We start from the raw sequence: 26761 nt of genomic DNA on the forward strand, positions 1-26761 counted from the left end.
ATAGATTTGTGTGCTTATAAAAGAAAGTATACTGATCCAATATATGAAAGGTATTTGTATAGCCTTTCAGCTGCTTGCATAACTCTATTTGTGCATTTGTCCTGCTGAATTTGTAGCTTTGTTCACATCTAACAAAAAATGATCAGTCTCTAGTTTTTACGACTTTTTCATTTTAATGGAAAAAGGCACAATATCAACTAAAAAATTCAGAAAAAAAAAACACATACCTGAAAATTGTAAATTGATTTGCTTATTATTGAGTGAAATAAGCATTTTACCCCCTACAACCCAGCCAAAACTCTGGCTCCCACAGATTGGTTGTGTGCCCATGTGACACGCAGATTAAAACCAGTCAATGAATCAATCAATTACAAATACTCCTGATCGCAACTCATCATGTGTATAAAGCACACATGTCCACAGAATCCATTTCTTCCATTCCAACCTCTCCACCACCAAGGGTGAGACCAAAGAACTGTCAAAAGACGTCAGGGACAATCTGTAGACCTGCACAAGGCTGGAATGGGCTACAAGACCATCAGCAGTAAGCTTGGTGAGAAGGTGACAGTGCCTCATGGCATTGAAGATGATCAGGAGAAAAGCTGTGGGTCAGTCCAAAACTATACGGGAGGAACTAGTTAATGATCTGAGGGCAGTTGGGACCACAGTGGCCAAGGACACTACTGGTAACATAATATGCCGTAATGGACTGAAATTTTGCAGGTCTCCCTACTCAAGTCTTGGGTGAGAGAAGCGGCCCAAAATCCCAACCACAAGAAGCATATTACCACTGTGGTTGCCAACAGAAGTTTCTTCACCAAGTACCACTTCATGTTTTGCTTAAAGATCAAATACCAATTTCACTCAATGCCTTGCAAATCACTTTCTAACTTTCAAGTAAGGTGTTTTTCTGGATTTTTAGATGATATTCTGTTTCTCTTCATTAAAATGAAACTACCATAAAAATTGGAGGTAGTTCATTTCTTTGGAAGTGAGGAAACTTACAAATCCAATAGGGGATAATATACGATTCTTGCTGTTCAACAGTCCTGGGTCTTCAGTGTTGTATCGTTTGTTTCATAATGGGACAAAATATTTTGAGATGGTGAAAGATCTGGCCTTCAGGCAGATCAGTTCAGAAACTGGACTCTTTTGCTATAAAGCCAAGTTGTTGTAATAGCTGCAATATGCAGTTAAGTATTGTTTCATGCAAGGCCTTTCTTAAAAAAGACACGATGGATGGGAGCACATGTTGCTCTGAAACTTGTATTACCTTTCAGAATTGATGGTCCCTTTCCAGATGTGTAAGATACATTGGCACTAATGCACCCTCATACCATCATAGATGCCATATCCATGTTTTCCAAAAATAATTCCACATTTAAATTTTTCTGAACACAGATCAGTTTTCCACAAGCTAATTTCAAATGTCCTCAGTCCATTTTAAATGAGCTTAACCCCTTAGAAAGTGTTTCAGGATTGTGTTCGCATATAGCTTGTCTTTGGATGATGGAGCTTTTACCTGCTTTTATGGATGGCACGGTCAACAGTTTTCACAGATAGTGGTTTCTGGAAGTGTCCTTCAGCCTATGCAATGACTTCCACAACAGAGACATGTCTGTTTTCAAGGCAGTGGCACCTGAGGGTGTGAAGATCTTAGATTTCAATACTGATTTTCAGCCTCGTCTCTTGTGCAGAGGAAATTTTGAGAATAAAAATCATTGCTTTGTTTTTATTTACATTTTACATATGGAGTGCAGGGGTTTTTATATTGTAGTCTACTGTTTATGATGCTTATCCATGCATATTTTCTCAGTTTGTTTTGATGTTTGTGCATCGCTTTGTAACAAAGTGCCTTGAAGCACACTATGTATTTATTTATTCAGTCTGATGTGGGAAAATGGTCATGATTTGTTTTGTAAATGCTCAGAAAGCCTCTCCACTACCGCACAGCCACTCAGTCCCTGCAATAGCACAGTGTGTGTTTTCATCTCTAATGATATCCAGGTGGAGCATAAGTCATGGTGACACTTTTATATATGATCGACTGTAGGTGCAGAGTCTGACTAAGCGCTAATAGCACCCTGAGGGGACTCTACTATGGTAATGACATTCTAGGCCAGCTATATTAACCAAGCACCGATGAGTGAAGTGAATGCATTTGTAATAAATCAAGGGCAAATGGTTTGTGTGGCTGTTTCAGAGGCGGAGGTAAAGAGATCACACCAGCATTGCCTCACGAGCGAGCTGTAATTTCTCTATCTGGGTGTTTTTCAGCATCAGGGACCAGTTCCTTTAGCCGCAGATTGCCTTACAGCTTGTAAATGTAATAACCACTGTGTCAGATTTCAGATTCCCGATGTGTTTCAGAGATTTGACAGCTTACCAGCAGCTCTGTCAAAAACACTAGGTCTTGACTGACCTGTGTAACATGATTCTAATGCAGTTGGCTTGTTCATTCCCGCAGGTCTGGTGATAGGCTATTCTATGACTCCACCCGTCCTCGACAGCCCCAAAGACGAACTAGTGATTGCAGCCCACACAACACTCACTCTTACATGCAGGTATGTGTGTCTTCTCGTTTTGGACTGACTACATGCACTTGTGCATGACAAACTGTGTGTTTTTTCAGGAAATTACAAAAAATCATCATTGATAGATTAAAAAAAATGTGTTACTTGCAATCAACAAATGAGAAAAATACATTTCGACTCTGCTACAGTTCATTTTTCAGAAAAAGTTACCAGTTTTATTGCATCTTTCGTGAACAAAGGATCTGGACACTCATGCATTGCTAATAGTTTTCATAGCATTTTATACGTCTTACATTTGTGATGCAAACTGTCAGTTTAAATAAGAAAAGTCTGCATTTGTTTTACTCTGCTTTTTCTAAACCATATAAACAATGGGCCATGTCTTATAAGAAAGAGATTTTTTTTGTTCTAAAGCAAAGCCAGATCCGATTTAAACTGAGCCTCTGTCATATATGAATCAACTCATGATAATGATCCTATATCCCTATAAAATCTCAGCTGTGCTGTCTGCTGCCCCAAGCAGTCCCTCCTTTAACCATTTTGTTTTTGTGGTGAACAAAAAAAAAGAAGAAGAAGAAAAGCTGTCTTTGCTAAAGCTGATATTATTTTTGGTCTTTTCCAGATTATTTCTCAGATAAATGTTTTCATCTTTAAAAAAAATAAACCTCCCATAAGGGAAAATTATTCACTGAGGCTGTAAAATACTTAAATTATCATCTGTCATGTTTGTGTCATTTCCAGCCATCACATTTTGGCACCATGTGCACATTTGTGTGTGTAAGTCGGGGGGGGGGGTCCTATTCCTCTGTGGGGTAACCTGCATATGGCCAATAAAGCATTCATTCATTCATTTCTGTCATTGCTGTTTAGTGGAGTAAGGTGATGAAAGCATAGCTATCGGTTTTCAGGCAGCAATTATGGTTGCAATCGTAATGCCTCTGGGTTAACATAACTGAATTTATGTGACAAAGCTCAAAGCAAACAAGGATGTACAGATGCTCTGGAAAATTTATAGCACTACAAGTGCAAAATGCACACTCACAGTCACACAAACACTGTCGTTTTTTTACTTAACATGTAACAAAAATGTAATAATAATGTCTTTATTTAGCACAGAGTATTTTGACTGATAAGCAGAAAGAAAGTTTTATGCAATCGAATAATTAACATCACTAATAAACAATCTAAGAACAGGTAGATGTCAGCTAATGCATATCTGCATATTGTCTGCTTGGAAATGAAGAGAGACTTTATGACATTGGATACTTTGGTAAAATGGAATCATGTAAAAAAAAGAAAAAACTAAAGGACCTAGGAGTGTACCTTGTGGTACACCACAAGTAATGTGACAATCTGAGTGTTAATTCCAATAATACAACTTTTCATTTTAAGTACTAAGATTAAATCTGTTCCGTGTCCTTTGACTTTTCACATCTCTTCAGGGGATCTAATACTCTGGCCTGGGCCTGGCCTGATCAGACTCTGGTTGGACGAGACCTAACCCAGCGTCACTCCCAGCTGGAGACCACCTCAGCCCCCGGGCAGAGGGTGGCCTTAGTCAGCGAGTGTCCGGGGAAGTTGGAATTGCCGTACTGCAAGAAGCTTGTCCTGAATGGGGCACAGGCCAAAGACACGGGGTACTACCGCTGCTCATATAAGGATGCCAAGGCCATCATTGAAGGCACCACTGCCACCAGCATTTATGTCTTTGTCATGGGTGAGTCACACAAGCCTGCAAATGTGCTAAAATTTCATCCCCTTGCTTGATCTGGTCCGCAGCTCTTTGGCTTGGCTATGTGGAACCTTTAGTCCTTATTTCTGTTTTCTTTGGTAGCCATCCTGTGGAAGCAGATCTCCTGTTTTGAATATTACTCTAATATCAAAGCAGACGCTCTGTTACTAGAAGTGGAAATTGTTGAGTTTGCCTCAGTCACACCCTGGAAGTTGGCAGGATTCAGATATTAGCCATGCAAAGCTTTTGATAAAGACAGGAATGGGAAGCTAATTAAAGCATTAATGCGCTATTTGTTTTTCGTAATATCGAAATGAATAACATATAAAAGAACACCAATGAAATGTGTTTCGCTATCAGTATTTTTTTGCCATATACAAGTTTCAGACTAGCTCATAGTTTGAACTTTAGAACTCAGGACTTGTCCCTAAGGGTTGTCTCTTTACTTTTCCTCGCTCCGTGTGCTGAGGGAGAGGAGGCACATGGAGAGACAGATGATTGTCATGGCGGGGAATCCTGCTGACCAGTCCACTCATGTGAAACGCCTGTTTATCCCCTCAGACAAGGTGCCAAAACAGTTTCCACAGATCTATCCGGGGGGCTGATCATAAGCAGATGGAATTGCAGCCATAAATTAGACCCAGTGTGTTGAAGGATAAAGGGGACACATGTGGATTCAATTAGACGGGCAGATGTCAGCCTTTTACTCCTTCAGGGCTCTAACGCTATGCTCTAAACGCGCATATGAGTGCAGACGTTGATCTGAATACATGAATATACTGTATTTTTACATGTGTAGAATAATGCAAAGCACACAAACACCTGCTCAGCCTGCTCTGCAACCTGTCCTCGCCTCAAGTAGCAGATCTCTTCCTGCAGTCTGATACCTACGGGTGATTTATTGAGAAGACGTTAAAGTGCGAAACGCTGTCTATTATTTCTGTTGCTTGTGTGTGTGTGTTCAGTCCACTGCAGGGCAGAAATATAAGCCTCTTGATATGACTTTTTGTTTGGCCTTGCAGAAGCTTAAAGTGATAGGTTTGAGTTGTGCAGAAAAAACAAGAAGTATGGAAATAACTGAAGGCTTATCATGCAAAACAAGACGTAAGAAGAAAAGCTCGGATGTCATATAACATATTTGCTGCTGCTCAAACATCGCCGGTACTGACAGCAAAGCGGGAGAGATAAAGGTTTTTATAATAACATAATCTCTTGCTGAGGGAATATTAGCTTTTATGGTGATAAGAGCTGCAGTGTAAATTGCCAAAACAATTGCTGCGATGCCTCCCAAAGTCCTGAGCATCGGTAGCTGCAGCAACAAAAAAGGGAAGTATCAAGGTGTTAAGAATGAAACACAGTGGAGAGATATTTTCCATCACCAGAGAGCCTGAGGTGAAATTGTAACACTGTTTAGAGGATGATTAAACCTCTTGGCTGTCTGTCTCTCAGTTGATGTGTAATAGAGGTCCTTACCGCTATTTGCTAGGCGGGGACAGACTGAGCTGTTGGTAATCATGATAAACTACACATGAGGTGTGTCCTTGGGGGTCATTATCAGGATGGGGGAGATCTGGCTGGCCATACATGAAGTTAACTCAGTAATAGCTGCCATTACCCCAGCTGCTATCGGGGTTAACCTCCCTGCTCCCTGTCTCTCTCTGTCTGCATCCAGACCCAGAGCAGCCCTTCCTCAACAGCGGCAGCGTGCAGACCATTTTCATCAAGAGCCATTCCACGGATGTAATAGTGCCATGCCTGGTCACAGTGCCTGATCTGAATGTCACCCTGAAAACGGTTTGTGCCCAAAACATATTTCTCACACTCTGTTCCTCCAGTTAAAGTTTTCAGCTGGTGCTTAAATTGATGATTTTAACAGCAGCAATCATTTTTGTGCATTTAGATGTGGTACAATCCCTGGCCACTGGAGAAGGAGAGGCTGAGATGGGACAACAAGCGGGGCTGGTCCATTCCCAAAAACATCATAGACAAGGAACCTCTCCTGATGCTTTTTTGTGCTGCTATGCTGGGAGGCAATTGGTACAGTTCGGACAACTACGTGTTCCACACTACAGGTAAAACAGTATGTTTCCTCCAAAGGTTTCAAAAGTATCCTTAGGTATTTATCACAAAGTCCTACCAAAAGGCAACAGCTGAACTCTTAGCTGAACTTTTAACTTCAAGCATTAAATGACACACCACAGAGCTTTGGGACACAGAGAAGACTGGGTCATTACTGTAACTGAGAACATTAAGCTAGTTAAAAATCTTGGGCAGATCCCTTGAGGTGGATGAGATCCGCTCTGAGTTTCTCATAGGTCTGGATTCGAGCCTGAACGATATAGGACTTCTAAGACTGACACTAATATTTGTTAACATAAAAATCTGATATATCAGCCAATATCTTTTTTTCTTTCAAGTACACGAAACAAGATAATGTGTCCCTGCTAAGATAATATAACAATGCAGGGTAAAAACAATCTTGTTTTTTTGTCACACGAAGTTGTGGATTACTTGTTTAGATCAATCGGTTGTTGTGTTAATGGCACTCTAAACACCTGCATTGCCAACAGGGAAGTCGCAGAGTATGCTGTGGTGGACAGACTATGCAACACTTGTAACATAGCTCAGGGGTGTTTCTCCAGTGTTTTTTTTTCCTGTTTTAATTCTCATTGTTGTAAAATAAATGTAAATTATTTGCTCATATAATGTATCTGCAAATAGCTAATATCGACTGATAATATTGGCTGGGCGGTATTGAGCAACTTTCCTGTATGACACAGTTCTGCAACACCAAGTGCAAGTTATTACCTTTGGATTTGCAAACTAGGGTGGTGGTCCAACTTCGGGAGGGATCACACTGCTTATCCTCGCTGGGAACGTTTATCCCAGGGGAGTGCTAGGATTTAGGAAAGATAACACAGTTTACTTCCTGGTTATGGAGCAATGGCCCAGCTCTTTTCTTGCTTTTCCAGTAGAAATATTTGGGAGTTTGCCCAACCAGTCAATTTTTATAGACTTGGAGAAAGCATTCAACCACATCCCTTGGGATGTTCTGTAGGGTGCTTCAAGAGCTTTTCAGTCCCTGTACAATTGACATGGTTGGTTCACATTGCTGGCAGGACATCAGACTTATTCCCGGTGGGTACTGGACTGTGGCAGTGCTGCCTTTGTTACCATATCTGTTTCTTGCTGAATTTCTAGGTGCAGCCAAGGGGCAAAAGGTTTCAGGTTCAGTGGTTTCAGGATCATGTCTGTGCTTTTTTGACTTCACTGAGGGATGATTGCAAACTTGCACTGGGGCAGTTTTTCAGCAGTAGGAATAACAATTAGCACCTCCAAGGCCACGGCTCTCAGCTGGAAAAGGGTGGATTGCACATTCTGTGCTGGGAATGATTTTCTGCCTCAGGAGAAGTGCTGTTATCTCATGGTCTTGTTTACAAGTAGGGAAGAGTGGAGCAGGAGACTGACGAAAAGATTGGAGAAGCGTCTGCACTGATGCTGATGGTGTATCAGTATGTTGGTATGCTAAATTAAGAATAAGATGCAAGGAGTAGAAATGAGGAGCTCACGCTATCTCTGCTGTGGCTCAAACTGAAAGATTATTTCTATGTGATCTTGGGAACACCTTGGCGTCCGCTCCCCCTCCCCAGAAGAGCTGGAAAAGGTGACTTGGGGCAAAGGAGGTCTGGGCATCTCTGATTAGACTGCTGCCCCTGCGACCCAAACCCGGATAAAGCAGCAGAAAATTGGATGGATGGGTGAACAGAGTTACAAAAACACTCCCGACCCAGGACAAATATTTGAATTAGATTTGACTCTCTGCTCTTGTTGAAAGAGAAATTAGCTAGAAAATCAAAGGTGGTGCTAGACTGACTGCCCTGTCCCCATAATTTTCCATGGCAGTCGACGAGCCAATTAAGCCTTAATGCTGACAATTTTGAGGCTTTTATTTAATTATGTAATTTACTCTAAAACAACTCCATTTTTATGTAAGGATGGAGTCATTATGTCACAAGCACTAAAAGAAAAGAAGAAAAGAGAAGCAGATGGAAAAGGAAGGCATAATCACATTTTGAAAAACTAAGCTGAAAAGGCGAGAGACTTTATGTTGAGTTTCCCTCTCATAGCGCGTGAACTCAGGGTGATCCAGATGCTCTACGTTCTGTTGTATGAGCTCATTCACCGCTGTCTTCAGAGGGCAAATGGAAACTCATATTCACCGCTCCCAGCCAAATGTAATAGCCACATCAGTCAGAGGAGAAACTCGGAGAGGCTTCACTCTTCACACTAATGGACTGCATAAACAATCAGTAATCACAGTCTGCCTTTTTTCTTTTACGTGCAAAGTCATTTCCATGCAGAGAGAATGACCTAAACATCAGATACACTGTCCAGTGTGCAAAACGGGATTGATGCTTCACTTCAGTTTTATTCACATATATAAACAAACACACACACACATCTAGATATATATAAAATTGTGTGTGTGTGTGTGTATGTATATATAAAGTTTTAGAGTAGCCTGGGATGGCTTCTCAGGTCCAAAGGAAAGTCATTTCCTCAGGAAAAACTGCTGACAATGTCACTCTGACCTCTCTCACTGTCTCCCTACCTCTGTCTGGGTCTACCTCGCCCTTTTATTTTCACGGACAGGAAGTCAGGTTTACGATGTCAAGCTGTTTCCTGAGGAGCCAGTACAGCTGTTAGTGGGGGAGGCCCTCACCCTGAACTGCACAGCGATGGTGGAGTTCAACGCAGGGGTGGACATCCAGTGGTCTTACCCAAGCAAACAGGTACTAGCAGTGCATCGCATGTTGTGTTAGTAAGAAGCAAACCTGAATTTACAATCACAGTTTGTTTCTCCTCACCAGGCGAATGACTTGGTGCAAGTTACCACCCTCCGTGAATCTCTGTCTCAAGCCACAACGGCTTCTAGCGCCCTGACCATCCACAGTGTCAATGTCACAGACACCGGCCGATACACCTGCAATGTTACCAGCATGGACGGGACTTACACCCAACAAACTCAGGTCGTAGTTTATGGTAAGACTTTCTATTTTTTTGTCCATACATTAGTCTTCTTAAAGTTTGCATTAATCATCCAAATCTACAGTTATGCTGGCAAACATAGCAAATAATCCAGCTCTATGTGCAGTTATGGTCAGTCTCCACAATAATCCCTGTAATGAAAAACTTGACCAAACATCTGCCTCCATCTCACCCTGTCCTCAGCATCCTCCTCTGTCACGCCAATCAGTTGCATTAGATTGTGTTTGATGCTACCTTCATGACAATTGTAGTTTATAGTTAAGTTATAGTTTTAAGTTATTAATGAAGTCACATATTTAATAGAGGTAAGAATCACCCCACGATACCATATTATGTTGGGATTAAATAATTTGCAGTGCCTCAATAATGCTATGCTTTTTATTAATAAGTGTTATGTCTTCCATCGGATGCCTCTGTGGAATCAAAAGTGAAGTGTTGATATTTACAATTATCATAATACTTTACTCACACTATGATATTATTGTGATTTTTAACTTTTTGCAACATGCCGAGTATTCCAATAACATATATTGCTTTCTGTTATAATATCTGTTTTATCCAATAAGCTGAAGTTATCTCGTTTCATCTGTTATTTTTGCTGCAAATGAGATTGTATAACATGCCAACATCAGCACAAAAAAACTGCCATAAATGTTGCCACTTAGCTGGCAATTACATGCAATCTACTCCTGATAATGCATTGGTTAACTGTGGTAAATCATCTGTTGCTCTCTACACAGACAGAAACATTTACACTTCACACAGAAATTCACATTTAACTATTATATTTGCACTCTGCGACCTCCCAGGTCTGTAGGAGTATAACCAGAACACAGGCAGCTGGCAGCCAGTTGAGTCGAGTCCCCTCGAGTTTGGCTCTAACGCTGCCTCAGGATTTCTGTGCATGAGATGAGCCATCTTGCACTTGCATTTACCAGAGTAGTTGGATTTATTTAATAAAATATCAACATTTTATTTCATAAAATATTAAATCGATATTTGGTATCGATTTGGTGTCGATTTTTTAAAAATCAAAATGAAACATATTACATTCATAAATTTTTCCTGCCACACATGGTCTTTATCACTGTAAAGCTTTATTTTCAAACATTTTGGTTTGTGATATTATGTGTGACGTGAAACAGACCAAAGTAAAAGGAGCATAACTAAACACAGAAAACATGAAAGGCGAACTCTGACATCTAAAGGTGCACCAAAGGTGTCGTATGCTCTCTCTTTGATGTTTTTGAAAAACTTCACTTTCAGATTTTTTCCAGAAGGAAAAGGGCTTTAAGGGCTTGCTCGAGTCTGCCCAGAGATCTGCTTGAGCAGTGTCTAACTCCAAAACCACGACACGTGCAACCCAGCGCACCATCCTTACCTCGTGGACAAGCGCTAGAAAAATACCTTAGAATTTGGAATTGAGCAGTGTTTATGGATTAAAGGGTTTTTTCAGATGAGGCAAAATAATTAATGTATTATTTTTCCTTTTACCAAAAATCAATCGAATATTTACTGCTGAAGGCTTAAAAAGTGACTTAAAGTCAGAACCAGAGGATTTATTCACTGAATCCAAGCTGACTACAGTGGAGACACGTATAACGCTTTTGATTGCCATGTTTTAAGCTGAGAGAAGGCGAGTGTTTCGTACTCTGACCTTAAGATTTTAAAGCCTTTTATGTAAACAACTGAATGCCTCTGATTCCAGAAGGACCATTTATCCACCTCGACTACAGAATTGGACCAATTGTGGAGATAACTGCTGGCCAGAAGTCATACAAATTACAAGTAAATGTCTCTGCCTTACCGGCACCCGAAACGCAATGGTAAGAGGAGTCTCATTAAATGTAATTGGAAATGTCCAAAAGCATAATTAGGCCTCGCAAATCTGAGATTTGTAGCTCAATTAAAGAGCAGGACATCTCAGTAGGAGCACATTTTGTGTATTTGTGTGTGCCACCAGGTATAAAGACGGAAAGCTAATAAACCAGCGCCCAGAATTCAAGATGAAAAGGATGAGGATGCACCCTAAACATGTTTTGGAGATTAAGGATGTTTGTCAGGAGGACTCCGGGCTGTACACGGTGGTCCTGAAAAACAGCGATGCTGGGCTAGAGAGGAAGCTCAACATAACGCTTGTTGTCAACGGTATGTGTGTGTTGCTCTGTGAACCTCCAGTTAAAATCCCTCCAGATATTTTAGGAACAAAGCAGCAGTGTAAAGTTATAGAGATTCCCTGCCTTCCCAAGTGAGGAAAGTCGAATTTTTGTAGATTTAATTTGAAAATCTTACAAAAGAAAGGAGCAAAAGAGTAAAAACGTTGAATGAATCAATTATAAAGAGACCTGTATCTAGCATAAAAAAGTTATGACTTCCTGGAAAAATTGATTTATTAGCTCTCTTCTTCCCCCAGTTCCTCCTCAGATTCATGAAAAAGAGGTGGCAGATCCATCCAGCCCTTACCCCAGCGGCAGCAGCCAAACGCTGACGTGCACCGCCTACGGTGTCCCTATTCCCAACATCAGCTGGCAGTGGAGGGCCTGGGGCCCCTGTGTCCTCAACAGCACCCAAAGCAGAGTGTAAGAAAAACCTCAGCCCCAGACTCATTCTTATATAGCACTGGTAGTTTTGCAACTGTGTGTGTGTGTGTGTGAAGATAAGGTTTCATCAGACAAGACAGGAAAGGCGGGAAGAGCTGTGCATGAAGCGTTATGTGAGACCAAATAACAAGAAGAGGTCAGTGTGAAATTATCCACTGGCTCTGAGTGAACAAGAGAGGGAGGAGATGATAAGAAGAGAGAGAAGGGGGCAGCGGGGCGGGTGGCTGTGGATGAAAAGAGCTAATATATAGAGGAAGGTAGAGGGGAGGTAAGGAAGGAGGAAAGAGGAGACTAAAGGAAAGTGTCTGCTCGATGTCCAGCCAGCTTCCTCCCCCACACAGTAATAATGTGCCTGTCACTCTCCTGTGCTATGGTCCAGCTTTGTGCATAAGCAAAGACACACATACAGACACAACACACATGAAATGCACATAAATCTCTCAGGTGTGATTGAAGCTAACTAGAGTGCTACACAATACAAATACACACATAAAACATGCAATCATACTCACTTGTTTCCTATTTCTTTAGCCCCTGTGTTTTGTGCGCTTCCACTGAATATTGCTCTAATATCCACCTGCCTCTACCGTCTTCCTCCTAGGCTTAATTTTGGAAGATATTGCTGTTCTGACCTTTCCATGTCAACATGCAACATGAGTGCAGCTGCAAGGTTTCGATCCTGGTCTAAGAGGCAGTCTGAAACTCACAGCAGTGGCAGCTTTGGTTTAATTTTGGCTGAAAGTGCTCAGTTTTTATTTTGTTTTAGCCACTGTGGATCTAGTATGCCATTTCATGGACAGTGAATTCTGCCTCTATTTTTTTTTTCAATTTTCTTTGAATATTTTGAAATTCCTTGTCCATTGTGACGGTCCAAAATACAGCAAAGGACTTCCAGCTAAACCTGTCCTTCCTCACAGGCTCCTGTTAAGTGTAGCAGCACAGTGTGTTCCTGATGAAGTGTGCTTGATGAAAGAAAGTAATTTTACAATATCAGGCGTTTGCTTTTGTAATCTCGGTGGTGCTGGTCTTTTTCTTCAGAGCCTGAGAAATTACTTTCAGGAGAGCAATGTCTTGTCTGATGTTATCTCTGTATGTGTGTGCTTGTTTGTTGCATATACAAATCTGCTCATAAAGCACATTGTGGAGCTCTCTCATTCATGTGGCAACAGAAAACAAGTGAACACAAAAAGCAGGCCCTCACACAGTTTTACGATTGTTTTTAGTTAAAAGGAACGGTCTGCTATCGATATCTGAGCTCAGTGACTTGTTAAAAGTGCTGCTAGACTTCTATGCGAAATATGAAGCCTCATCAACGTAGCTTAGCATCGAGACTAGAACTAGGAAAAGCAAATAATCCCCTGGCTCACAAGTAGGTGGTTTTAAGGCGGCACATCACTTCTTAAACAGTATGGATTAGACAAAGGAGGTGTAATATCCTAATTACTGAGCCATAGACGTGCCAATAAGAGGAGTTTGATAAGTAATTTAGGAGTAAGAGAAAAGGCTAAAATTATTCTGCCTATGGTCCAAATGCTGCATGCGATCTCTTTACGGTCAGTAAAAGGATATTGTGTTTTATAAATTAGTAAATTTCTGCCTATCTACAGTCGTTTTGAATTGCACCTCAGCTTTTTGTATACTGCTAGGATAAAGGGAAATAGGTGTACCTATTTATTGAAATAAATATGGTATCTAAGGCAAACACAGAGTTTGTACCTTTATTCTTCAACACAGGCTGAACTCTGTCAGGCAGCTTTCTTGACATTTCTTTAAGTAGTCTTCAGGAAAGGTTCTCCATGCATCTTGAAGGACATTCAAAGCACTTGTTTGGATGTTCCCATATGGAAAAGATATATATAAATCTTATAAAGTTTGTATCTGTCTTGTGTGAAACTTGTATGAAAAGCATACAAGAGTGAAAACAGATATAAGATCCCTTGAAAAATTATATAATGAAACTTGTATGTTTTGGATACTTACTAAAACAATATATGAAAGTAATGAGAAAGTGGCCACTTTCATGAGTAAATCATATAAGTTTTTACTATTTCTTTTCCATATGGGTTGGCTGCCTTTTGTTCTGTTGCCTGTCAAAATAATGTTGAGGTCCGTGCTCTGGGAGGGCTGATAGTGTTCCACAGGTATGCTTTTCATGCTGAAAGATGAAGCTGCTGTCAATCAGACACTCTTCAGACGGCTCAAATGAAAATCTGATGGTATTTGATTTCTGTGTTTATAATCCCCAACACCACTGGCTGAAATGTGATAAGTACAAGGGCTGGGCAAGCATCCAATGTGCAAAGTACAATACTGTAAATTGGTATTTACAAGTTATCATTTTTTCGTATGCACATTTACCATCAGTAAATTATGTAGAGAGTAAAATAAAACTGTGGCCTTCTGCTAATGCAGAGTAGTGCAGATGGGTGAAAATACTAAATAGAAATTTCATTAGTTTTCCTGTGATGTTCGCACTGCGGATAGTCATAATTGATAGAGTAATTTGTCCATTAACTGCTAGGACACTTAGGACATAATTGCATTGGCTCAGGGCTTCAAGCTGATGTGAAATGCTATACAGTCTGCGGGAAAAGACTTCTCATAAAACATCAGGATATCGTTCAACGTGCTCCTTAATTCTCACCCACTGCCCACTCTGTGCTGCACATGTCAATGAGGCGAGGTGTCATGAATGTGTTTCTGCTTCCCTCCAGGGCCCGACAAGACCGGAAGAGCCGGAGTGACAGGATTGCAGAATGTCAGAACTGGCAGGACATTAACTCGGAGAATGCGATGAATGAAATTGAGCCGATCGAGTCGTCTCTCGAAGTTGTGGATGGACGAGAGAAGGTTCGTCAGGCCTCATTGCGATTGTTACTGGTTTTCTGTGGACAGACATGCTCTGCTTATAAATTGATTCTCTGGGGTAAAGGATTACAGAATATAATTACGGCCTAACCCATAAGAAGGCCTTTCTGTAAGTGGACCTATCTGTGACCTGTGATGTTTTTATGTAAGTGTCCCAAATTCTAAGCTCCATAACAAAATTTGTCAATCAAGAGCCATTTCCACAGTAGAAATATTTAGAACAGTCTTCCTCTGCAGACTTCCTGCAAGTTCTAGTTATAAACACATCCAGGCACACATGTACGCGTACCCACGCCTGCACATTTATAAACCACAGCCGTAAGAGGAAATTATACATACACACGCTCACGCTGCAAATGCCCTATTTTTTTCACTCACACCTGAGCGAGTTTGTGTGTCGTTGGTCTGTCAGCAGAAAACCTGATTTTTACACGACAGCAGATTGCACTTTCTTTTAAAATGTGCGTCTCCACGACATGAATTAAAGTCTCGTCCTCCTTTCCTCGCCTCGCAGAGAGTGAGCAGACTTCTGATTCGCAATGCCAGCGTGTCCGTCATGTACAAGTGTTCTGCTAAAAACAAAGTGGGCAAAGATGAGCGGCTTATCTACTTCTATGTAACCAGTGAGTATGTGTGGTTAGATATCTCTCAAACACAATGCGAAACAGGAGCACTCACAGAGCGCAACTCCCCCCAAAGGCCAAGGGCTATACTAAAACTTTGATATTCTTTGCTCATGTTAGCATTGGTAAGGTCATAATCGAGTGTGCTATATTATATTATATTTTGTGTCATTGTGAAGTCATATTATGTTGTATTGAAAAAAATACGGTTTTGAAGAGCTTAAACAAAGAATGATGACTATGTTGCTTCAAAGTTTGGAGAGGATTGAATGGAAACTAAAGCTTTTTTCCTTATTTTTGTGACCCTGACCTTTGACCTTGAAGTATTACATACTAAAATTGTGTATTTTATTATCTTTAGTATATGATTGGAGCATTTTTGGCTTCTATAAGCTATAAAAACTCGAGCTTTAAGACATATTCATCCAGTGTGTGATTCTGCAAAACTTTATAGCGTCATTGTGACATCATAGGGTGTCATATTGAAAAGACAAAAAGTGTGTTGCACAGATCTATCATATGATATATTACTTGACATGGTTTCTTTAAATGTTTTTCAAGATAAACTTTGACCTTGAGCACTAACAATGAAGGTCAAGGTCAAATGCTTAGCCAACCCAAGCGCTCATGTCCCCCGAGGCCTAGTATATTGTTCTGAAGCTTGAAGACGATCCATAAAGAAGACAAACAAACAAACTGCCTTTCCTCAGCTGGGAGAAAAAAATAGGAGCTTGGTTGGTTTTAAAGCCAAAGGTTGATCAATGATGATCCAAGTTTTGCTGCACTCTATTACAATAAAGCTGAGCAGAGTTTGTGGTGGAAAATTAGATTTGAAAAATTAATTACCTCGAAAAAAAAAAAAGGTGGAAAGATTTTCAAATTGATTTCCCGGGCACAAGAGCCAACGGGTCATTCTGTTCTGTCACAGGACTCAGTCAGCTCTGATCCTCTGCAGGAATAACAAAGCTACTCAATGTATGATAAGCCTACACAGAATGCGCGCTGCAGTATGTAGTATGATCTGTGCTCAAATGTTCCAGTAATCCAATAAAAAACAAAAAGCATGTCTGATTTCAATTTGGCACATCAAGGTTGCTGCGCCGCTTCCAGCACCCCAGCTAAGCTTGGATTGCGCTCTGGAAGTCACGGTCTGACCACTTGCAGGTGCCCGTTTGCAGCGTGTGCTGGATCACATCCAGCGAGTCAAAATGACAACACTTCAACTCGAATTCCCCTTTGAGAACATGAGACGCAGGGGAGCAAATGGGGGTGGATGGTGAGCTGCAGTTTTGTTTGTGGGGACAAAAGAGCTCCATGATGGCACATGCCACAGTAGAACTTTCTGTCCAATTCTGGCCCAACTCTGGAGGAGGAGTATAGGGTACACTCCCCACAAAAAAGCCAGGGGGAAGGGTTTCTGGCTGCACACATGACTTAATGTGCCTTCTTTTGACTTGGGCACTGCTCACTTTAAAAGTGATGATCTTCCATGTGAAAGTTGGTTTGGTTTGACGCAGCAGGCTATGTTCGGGCTGAAATCGCTGGCATCCGTGCACCGGTGGCCAGAACAGGACATCAGGGCGCAACCAAAAAAAAAAAAAAGTAGAGCTCCTTTGTGATAGCAGCCCAACTCAAAACACTCAAAGCAACTTGTGGGGTTGTTATTTTAGAACTATTAGAAGTCTGTGCCCAACACCCTGTTGCCTCTTTACGCTTCCATGCCAAAGAAATAGTCCTTGTGAAAATAACTCACACTGAGGTTGGCCTGCCATTAAGGGCCTAGTGGCAGTGTAACAAGGCCTAATGTTGCTGCAGAATTTCTTAATCCTGTGAGCAAGCACAAACAAAACTTCTCTTTCATTTTTGCTGGGATCCTCATAACAAGGCCGTCCTACATGCATTTGTTGGTTTATATTTTATATAAATGGCATTTTTTGAGGAGTATTTATTGATGTGTAATTCAAAGCCTTTCTGTGTAAGGGTAACATACCAGCCTGCCTGTTCTTCTCTCATCTTTAAAGCCATCCCCGAGGGCTTCAATGTAGATGTCCAGCAGTCTGAGTATCCCCTGGAGCAGGAGAAAGTGTCTCTCCTTTGCAGTGCTGATAATTACACCTATGAGCAGCTCCACTGGTACCGTCTTGACCCTCGGGCCCTGCAGGACGAGGAGGGTAAGCCCCAGGAGCTGGACTGCAAGAGCGTGCACCTATATGCTGAGGCTCTCCGTGGTGGGCTCTCCTTCCAGGAGCCCTCCAACAGCTGGGTCTTGGACTTCACTATTAACTCCATCCAGCTGCAGGATGAAGGGCATTACGTATGTGAGGCTCAGAGCAGACGCAGTGGGGAGAAACAGTGCCTTTTCAGATACATCTCTGTCAAAGGTGAGCAATAAGGGGGAATTAAAGCTCCAGACACAGAGATGCAAACACACACACCGCTGAATGCAGAAAGCAGAGTCACTCTAACTCCAGCGCACTAGGCTGCACCACTAATTATAGAGAAAAACTCAACCCTTGGCAGTGGCAACACACATGGGTCGCAGCGGAACTGGCGCTGAGATGCTAGAGGCTTAAAAATACCCACACTCAAAAGATCCCACGCAGCTCGATACCCACATCCACACATAATGGAGAAAATACTTGATGCCTGCACAGCATCAATATGTAGGGACATGAAAACAGAGCTGAGATGCAGCAGGGCTGAAAAGCACAAACAAATTCCTGCCTCGCTCGTGCTGTTTGCTGTGTAAGCTTGCGTCAGTGCCTGGAGGACATATGTACGCTTTAATGGGATCTTCTTCCTTTTGCCCTGATTTTCAAACCCACAAGAGTGCATCTTGTACATTTGCCCTCTTTGAGTTGATATAGTGTCGATATAGTGAAATAATTTTGATTTCACCTTCTCCATTGCTGATCTGTCTCTGGCTTTTGCTCTCCCTTCTCTCTCCCATCGCAGCCCTGGAGGCACCACGCTATAAGCGCAGCCTCACCAACCAAACAGTGAATGTGACCGAGTCTCTCACGATGGAGTGCGACGTGGAGGGCAGACCTCTGCCCCGATTCTTCTGGTTCAAAGACAACCAGCCTCTCCACCAAATGTCAGGTGCATGAATAAATCACAGCAGCTCATACACGTGTTTGTAGGACGGGGCTTTCGCATTCACACACGCACGCCGACAAGAAGTCAGAAAGCCTGCCCCTGTGAGGCTTTATTTGATGGGACTCGTATTATCCACTTTACATCCCAGTAGGCTTTGTTAATGTTTACACAGATACATCGACTCAGTGTGATCAAATGTCAGTCCAGCTATTCAGGTAAACTTCTTGTATGTTTAATGTTGTGCTTTATTTTCTGTCTTTTCTGCCTCTGAATGATTGATAGGCGCAAAAATAGCTGAAATCTATAGCTATAATACTGTAGTGCAGTTTTCCAAGTGGAAACATAAGTAGCTCTTTTTGTGAGTGACAGCCTCGGATTGTTTTTTCTCAGTGTGTGCGATTGCTTTTGACATTACCCTCTCATGTTTTTGCAAGCCTGGTCAACAACATGCTAATAACGTTGCCGTCACACATTCTCTCCAGCAAGCCTGCACTCTTGGAACAATATTTTTCCTCATGTAAATTGTGCCTCGGTGTAGGATTTCTTCTACACTTTCTTCCTGGTCAGCACAGTCAGTGCAAACACGATGCACTGCAGGTTGCTGTGTGTGCACAACAAAGTGTTTTTCAGTGGTATTCAGTCATTTTTGGCACAACCGGCTGCAACTTTATCACGGCCCCCTTGTCGAGTCTGTGACATTGCCATTTCTCAAGATTACACCGTTGTCTTCTTGGAAAAATTCACCTCCTGCGAGTGTTCAGATTTAGGAGATTAGTCAAATGCAGATCAAGCATTCCACTGTCATGGATAAATGGTCTTTGGGATTAGATTGCAGTGTTTTTGCTAAACATTGGACCACTTCAGAATGTTTTTGTCCTAGCTATCAATCCAGAAACCAAATAAAAAGGAAAGGTCTGGTTCTAGGATACCATTGCTTTCCTTTACAAGCGCACATCAATCCCACACACTCACACTGTGGAACAAGTGGGTCAAATAGAACTTGTATCAGGAGTTCCTGTCATGATGTTTTTGCTGTAGAGCTCCTCACACATCCACACACACCCACACACATAAAACCCTCTCAGGCCGACACAGCTCATTAGCTTTTTAGTCTCTTCTTAATATCTGAAGGTGATGAGCCTGTAGGGTGGGTCAATGCAAGTCTGAATAACAGCTGATGCCCTGGGATCACTCAGAGGGGACTGTTTGGGGTGCGCGGCGGGATGATGGAATAATAAATGAATGCTACAAATGGAGGTCCAGAGGTGTGACAAGAATTCAAAAAGGCGCTGTGGAAAATGGTGCTGAATTCACAATGCGAAAGGGTGAAAAAGTGGCACTAAAGTCACAGCACACAGCACAGGCTTCGAATATGGGTTTGACTGCGTGTCACTAACAAGTCCCCCCCATCTCCACCCCATCCCCCGGTGCCTCCTTCGCAGGGATCCAGCTGCAGGATTCAAACCGCACGCTGAGTATCCAGCGGGTCAGAGAGGAGGACGCCGGTCTTTACACCTGCACCGCCTGCAACCAGCGCGGTTGTGTCAACTCCTCAGCCGCCGTCAGCGTCATCGGTGAGACAGCCGCACGCACACACAGTCACAGAGACACCTGAATCTATTCACCATACGCTCTCCCGGCTCTCTCCGTGTGCTTTTTCGAGTGCACTCAGGCCTGAAATCACAGTTGTCCTTGAGCTCACATCTTCACCTCTCACACTCTCACCGTAACTCTAGTTTTTGTGCTTTTGTTATGTGCGGCTCTCAAATCATAGTCATCAGCCAGTGAAACACTGTGTTTTCTCATCCAGCTGGTGAATGAGTTTGCTGGAAGAGGTTTTATGGCCAATGGCTGAAAGTCAGCCCAGCACATTTATTTAACTCTAACGATTTTATTTAAGGAGTTTACTAGAAAGCTGTGGGGCAAATACTTTGTAATTTAGTGCCCCCTATAGTTGGTAAAAGACCAGTCCATGTGACAGGGCTGAGTAATTTTCAGCAGTGTGTGTGTGTGTTTTTAAACCCTTTGCATCTAACACTGACTTTCTTCCTTTCTTTCTTTCCGATAAGGATCAAGTGACCGGGCCAACGTGGAGATTGTAATTCTTATCGGGACTGGAGTCATCGCCGTTTTCTTCTGGGCCTTGCTCATTCTCATCTTCTGCAATGTGAAGCGGGTCAGAGGGCGCCACTTATCACTGTGTCTGAGTTTGTGTCTGTGTGTGTTTCGAGAGGAGCCGACAGGCTGTGACGGAGGCACTTTGACCCCTGACTCCTGTTTTGTCTATCTTTGAGCACAATCTGTTTGTTAGAGATAAGTCTGTCATTTACATCCAGAGACAGTTAGTGATATTTTCTTGGAGCGCATAGAGCGAATCATTTGCTGCTGTTAGCAACAGCAGCAAACGTGGTCATAATGAGAATCCATTTGCTCTTTATTTGCACACTTGGTAGGGTGAGTCTCTCTTTTAATTAGAGATGGCTTTCCTTTTTTTTCTCTCCGTCTTGCTTGCAGCGTCTCAATGTTTGTCTCTCCACCTTTCGTCTGTCTCTAGCTCTGCTCCTCTATGCTCCATTTTTCTCAAATACCTTTCTAATGATGTGTTCTAATGATGTGGTCAGACATCTCCAATTTAGTCTTGTCTGTCCAGAGCACATTGTTCCAAATGCAACCTTTCAAACCTAAACCTAACTTTTCAAACGTAAGCTGTGCTGCCATGTTGGTTTTATAGAGAGATGAGGGTTTTCTACTTAACTGTAACATTTAATCTCCTCACTGAGGCCTATAGAGTCTTTGGTGTAGCTCTTGGGTTTTTTTGCAGCCTCTCAGAGTATTGCACGATCTAACACTGGGGTGGATGTGCTAAGGTGCCCAATCCTGGGAAGATTGTCATTATGTTAACACACACCTGAATTCTCCAGACCAACAAACTTCTGCTTTTACAAGGTGCTCACTGATGTGCCGATGCACTTAACTTGCTGATAATCAGTTACTCGAGTACATTTGATTTCAGCTGTGGTTCAGGTGGTAGACTGGGTCCTCAATCAATAGGTAGGTGGGTGGATTGATTGATCATCCAGTCTGTCGAAGTATCCTTGGGCAAAGTACTGAATCTCACACTCAAATGCATACATTTGAGTGTGAGTGTGTGTTTGAATGTTAGATAAAATTGCTTAGGCATGAAATTTAGTGCTTTATGAATGTGTATGACTGGGTGAAGGCATTATAGAAGTACCAGTCCATTTTACCATTAGCAGCACTTGTCTACCTCTTAATTCATGTGGAAGCAAAAAGGATGCACTTAGTTGTTTACTCTTTGCTTCTGCATTAGTGGTTCGATTTTTGTTAAATAAATAATGACGCAGTGTCACCTGTCAGGTGTAAATGTTCATCTCAGATTGTATTTGCCTAATGTTATGACCTGCTAAAGACCAAATAATTTTTTTTATGATGTCCTGTTATATAAAACCTTAAAATTGAAGAAGGCTGTACTTTGTACAGGACATATTTGACATATTTTATTTGGATCCGCACTTTTAATAGTAACAATTGAACAGAATACTTTAAGGTCTTCATCTTAGCTAGTTAGATTGCATTGCAACTTAACTGCAACCGTAGCATCACACTAACACTAACAAATGCCAGGTCATGACAGGAGGCTATAAAACATATGTAAACACAACATGAACATACCACATGTAACTACAGTAATAGGCAGTAAACAAAGGTGTTGCTCTCACTCCTGAATAGAAAAGAAGCTCAGTTAATGACATCAGCAACACCCGTGTTTACCTTCTGTTTCAAGTCAACATGGCTGCTGTTGCATGTTGGGCTTTGAAGGCTGCCAAACAAACAAACAAAAAAAACAAAAAACAGGTGTCCTTTAACTAAATACACATCCAGAGACAAACACAGAGCACAAAAGCATTTACTTTTTAAAAGTGTGCTTTTAATGCTTTGTACACAGCACCGCAAATGCACACGGCCTGTGCTTAAGCCACCAGACAAACATTCACTCCCTAAAAGTGCATTACTAATGTCACTTTGCATGCTAAGTAGCTACTAAGCTTATCAGCTGCAGCATTTAGTTAGTGATGAGGTCATGAAGACTCCTGCTAACAATGCCTCATCCTTCGGTGGCTTTCAGTGGCTGCTGTCAGTCAAGCGCAGATGGGCCACTTTATTTAATATTTCAATACAAATCATTTTCTTTGCCTTCAGCAATAAAAGAAAAACACTAAATGTGCTTTAAAAGAGCATGCTGACATATTTCTAACTCTAATAAGAGCATGACTAAAGGTAATTTCACTCGTTTGCAGTATACCATCGACCTTTCCTTCTTTCTGTCCTCGTGTTATTTACGTTTCACATTTGCGCTGCGTGTCCAAGCGCTTCCTTTCCAAGATTCCCTGTTATTCAGCCCACCTCTCGTCTCACCTTGAACTTCAGGTTAACCCAGCAGACATAAAGACAGGTTATCTGTCAATCATTATGGACCCGGGGGAGGTGCCACTGGATGAGCAGTGCGAATACCTGCCCTACGACTCATCGCAGTGGGAGATCTCCAGAGACAGACTCCGGCTAGGTGGGTAACAAGGAACAGTGAGAAAAAAGGGATGGTTGCTAAAGTAGCATAGGAGCCTAAGGTATGTGTGAGGACATGAGCAGGAGTGGATGAGAGGCAAATAGATGGGTGAAACTGAATTACTTTTCCATTTCCACAATCCATAATGGCATGATTCTGGATTGCTGCCAACTGGATAGAGCGCTGCCAGCAATAGTGCTAATGTTAAATATGTGCTCATTCCCAGAACAGCTTTTTAAAAATGCCCAGAAGAAAAGCATCTGTTCCACGACAGCAACTTATGGGAGCATGTTGTCTAATGTCCCGTTGCTCCTCCTTGTCTCCATGGATGCCATCTGCAATTTTTTTCCCATTGCAGATGGAACTGTTTATGTATTCCAGTGAGGCTAAAATCAAGCACGCATCAATCAATAAGCATGAATATCTTGTTGATTTTCTGCTCTTTCTCTTGACACAGGAAAAGTTTTAGGGCACGGTGCCTTTGGAAAAGTAATTGAAGCATCAATCTACGGCATTAGCAAGAGCAAAGGTTTGGACACGGTGGCTGTCAAGATGCTGAAGGGTGAGATTTGGCTTTGTGTGTTTATGTTCTTGGAAGGTTACCCAAAGTGAAGCAAATGCTAAACAGATTTGATGCAGTCAGAGTAATCAAAGTTAGGAGAAATTGCAGTGCAGTGCAGCCCACGCAGTTCATGTTTGTACAAGATATGCACACGTCAAAATACACAATGTGATGTGTTTTATTTGGAACATTTCACTTTGTATTGCAGACGGAGCCACGGCCAGTGAACACAAAGCCTTGATGTCAGAGTTAAAGATACTGATTCACATTGGCAACCATCTGAATGTAGTAAACCTCCTGGGAGCCTGCACCAAACCAAATGGTGAGGCCAAAGAATTACATGGATTATGTTTGCAAAATCCTATTTTTAGAATGTAATAAGTGGTATTAGTAATATTAGTACAAGTGTTTAGAAACCACATTGATTGAACTTCAAAGTAGCAGACCATATAGAGTGACAGTTCCAAATCTGCTTTGGCATTAACATCAGCACAAATACTGTGTACCAATAGCTTCGTAGCTTGGGTTTCCATGGCCGAAGAGCACCTGTAGGTGTAATCTGGAGGTGGCCCAGTACTCGTGTCCATATAGTGTATTAAATACATTTGCACACAGTCACCTAACAAGATAAATGAAGGTGGGATTGTTTTGGTAATGTTGTCACTGTTTCAGCCTTTGATCATCTATTTTCCTCTGTCAGTATTTTTGGGAAAGCTTCATGTTCCGGTTCTGCTCTTTTGTCCTGTTCAGTGTAAAAGTCCTTACATCATTTTGTCCACCCCCCTTTCCCTTATAGCCTGTAACCAAATGAGAGGTAAAACAGATGCCTTCATTCTTTTCCCTTTCACCCATGCATGATTTTGACCTATAGAGAATATTTTTGAGTCACGGACATCTGAAAGTGTTTATCCTAAACAAAAAGCAGCCAGGCAGCTAATCTCAGGCGGGAAATGGTCCAGCTCAAGCTGCAGCGTCTCTATTTCAGATACGGTGCGAGAAAAGACAAAAAAAGAGCTTGTAGACGAGCAGTGAACATGTGCTGAAACATTTGAAACATCTCTGTTACCAGGCCCGCTGATGGTGATTGTGGAATACTGCAAGTATGGGAATCTCTCCAACTTCCTACGAGCCAAGAGAGAGTTCTTCCTCCCTTACAGGGTAACACAGCGCTGCAGAACTCAAGCAATTTATTCAAGCACTTTCACATTTGTTCTCTGATGGCAGCTCAAAGCTCAGAAAGACTATCTGTAATCATGTTTTCATTTTAACCTTTTAGTCTGTCTCATTTTTCTACCTCTGCTTTGTCCCCTTTATGTAGTTTCTGTTCACAAACTCAGTTATCTGCCATGTTCTGTAAGTCTTAAGCCCGATATTGATTTTTGAGATGATTCATTGAAACGCTTCCCCACTTAGGATCGCTCTCCAAAAACCCAGAGCCAGGTGAGGCGGATGATTGAAGCGGGTCAGATTGCCCAGAGGACTCGTCAACCGCCCTCTCCATCCTCCTCCCCGCTCACCGCTTCTCAGAGTCCATCATCCAATGCGTCCAGTCAGACTCCCGCTGTAGAGAAAAGTGAGTCATTTTATGTGATTGAACTCCTCATCCCGCACCGCGCTGTTTTCTTTTCTCGCCGTGACTGCCCTCATCCTCTCCTTCTCTCTCTCCAGTGGAGGACTTGTGGAAAACTCCTCTGACGATAGAAGATTTGATTTGCTACAGTTTCCAGGTGGCTCGTGGGATGGAGTTCCTGGCTTCCAGAAAGGTTAATTCTCAGCATTACAGTGTGGACAATTAATGATTAAGCTGTGATGAATTGTCACCGGAGGTTAGCTTCAGAGGCAGCGGCTTGTAGTTTGGGGCATTTATGAGGGGTCCACAGTGGCTCAGGTGGTAGAGCAGGGTCAACCGCTAATGCTTGGCATCTCCGATCCCTTGGCTCAGAGTGTCATGTTCTGCCATGCTTCCTGTGACAGCTCCACTGGCATAGAGTATGCATCTGAATGGGTAATTGAGCGGTTAAGTGTTTTGTGCACTAAGGTGGAAGGACACTATGTGAGTGCATTTCATTTACCATCAACTTTTCAGTCCTTTGTGCCTAACAATGATCCCCAGTTTAAAACTAGCAGAAGAATATGGATGTTTTTGCATTGATGCCACAGTGCAATACACAAATTAAATTAGAAAGATTTTTAATGAAGAAAAAAAAAAAGGTTTAACATTGGCATTTTGAATTGATTGCAGTTACAATATTAGTGGTTTTCTCAGTCCAACATACAACAACTCAGACCAACTGTGATGAAAGCACAAATTACCATTTCAGAGTCAATAACAGAAAGAAATGTATTAATTAAAAAGAAAAAAGTTGTCTTTAACAGCTGATATAATCTGGAAATCAAACTTAAGAAAAGAAACAGAAATAACACTGATTCTTTTCCTGAGGTTTAAAATATGATGCCGAGGACACAAAATATGAAGACGTTAGGGGATGGTGTAACTGCCTGCTGAATCACTAATTACTCTTAAGGTTTTAACATCAACTAAAGAACAGGTTAAGGAATTGACAGAGGCATTGCTTACCAGAATTGGCAAGGGTTTATGTTACAAATATAGCCCCAGTGATAGCATAACAAAGGAAACTGGACCCAGAATGGAACCTTGAGATACACCACAAAAGAAGAGTGTAGTTACCATTGCTGATGGAAAAAGACTTGAACCTGGGAAGTACTACCATAAATACCAATACATTGTATACAAGAACAATAAAGTCACCAGCATCAACACAGCATCAATACATTAAATGTCATTTAATGGTACCATTATCCGTTGTTTTCTTTTGAGTTTAAAATATTGAAACCATTAAAAATACAGACAATGCAACCGGCATCAGAATAAAATGTAATCCTGTTCATCCTTACCTCAAACCTCGTCGATGAACTGAACTCATCGAAGCAGATTGGATACAACCCTCCCATCTCCAGACAGCGCACAACGCTATAAGCTAACAGTATGCCAGCTAATGTTAGGCTGTTCAAAAAATTGTCCTAAATATCACACGTTCCATCCGACAAACACTTTGATTAAATTCTCACATCGTACAAGAGTTTACTC

At 41.8% G+C, this 26761-nt stretch overlaps 1 protein-coding gene across 1 annotated transcript in view; it reads left to right on the forward strand.

The window, feature by feature from the left end:
• Positions 1-26761, forward strand: part of flt4 (fms related receptor tyrosine kinase 4) — a 46798-nt gene that overhangs the window by 15543 nt on the left and 4494 nt on the right. The window contains exons 2-22 of the mRNA XM_085369784.1: positions 2468-2564; positions 3977-4251; positions 5939-6060; positions 6167-6338; positions 8920-9059; positions 9138-9309; positions 11024-11141; positions 11279-11463; positions 11729-11894; positions 14630-14765; positions 15298-15406; positions 17428-17787; positions 18362-18508; positions 19948-20079; positions 20575-20681; positions 22955-23090; positions 23548-23652; positions 23861-23974; positions 24722-24810; positions 25066-25225; positions 25321-25415. Coding sequence (XP_085225910.1) covers positions 2468-2564; positions 3977-4251; positions 5939-6060; positions 6167-6338; positions 8920-9059; positions 9138-9309; positions 11024-11141; positions 11279-11463; positions 11729-11894; positions 14630-14765; positions 15298-15406; positions 17428-17787; positions 18362-18508; positions 19948-20079; positions 20575-20681; positions 22955-23090; positions 23548-23652; positions 23861-23974; positions 24722-24810; positions 25066-25225; positions 25321-25415 — 3137 coding nt within the window. The remainder of the gene's footprint in view (positions 1-2467; positions 2565-3976; positions 4252-5938; positions 6061-6166; positions 6339-8919; positions 9060-9137; positions 9310-11023; positions 11142-11278; positions 11464-11728; positions 11895-14629; positions 14766-15297; positions 15407-17427; positions 17788-18361; positions 18509-19947; positions 20080-20574; positions 20682-22954; positions 23091-23547; positions 23653-23860; positions 23975-24721; positions 24811-25065; positions 25226-25320; positions 25416-26761) is intronic.

This window comes from Diplotaxodon limnothrissa, linkage group LG2 (genome assembly GCF_057381915.1).
Source record: "Diplotaxodon limnothrissa isolate DT_005_m linkage group LG2, D_limnothrissa_male_GT1.1, whole genome shotgun sequence".
Classification (NCBI taxonomy): domain Eukaryota; kingdom Metazoa; phylum Chordata; class Actinopteri; order Cichliformes; family Cichlidae; genus Diplotaxodon; species Diplotaxodon limnothrissa.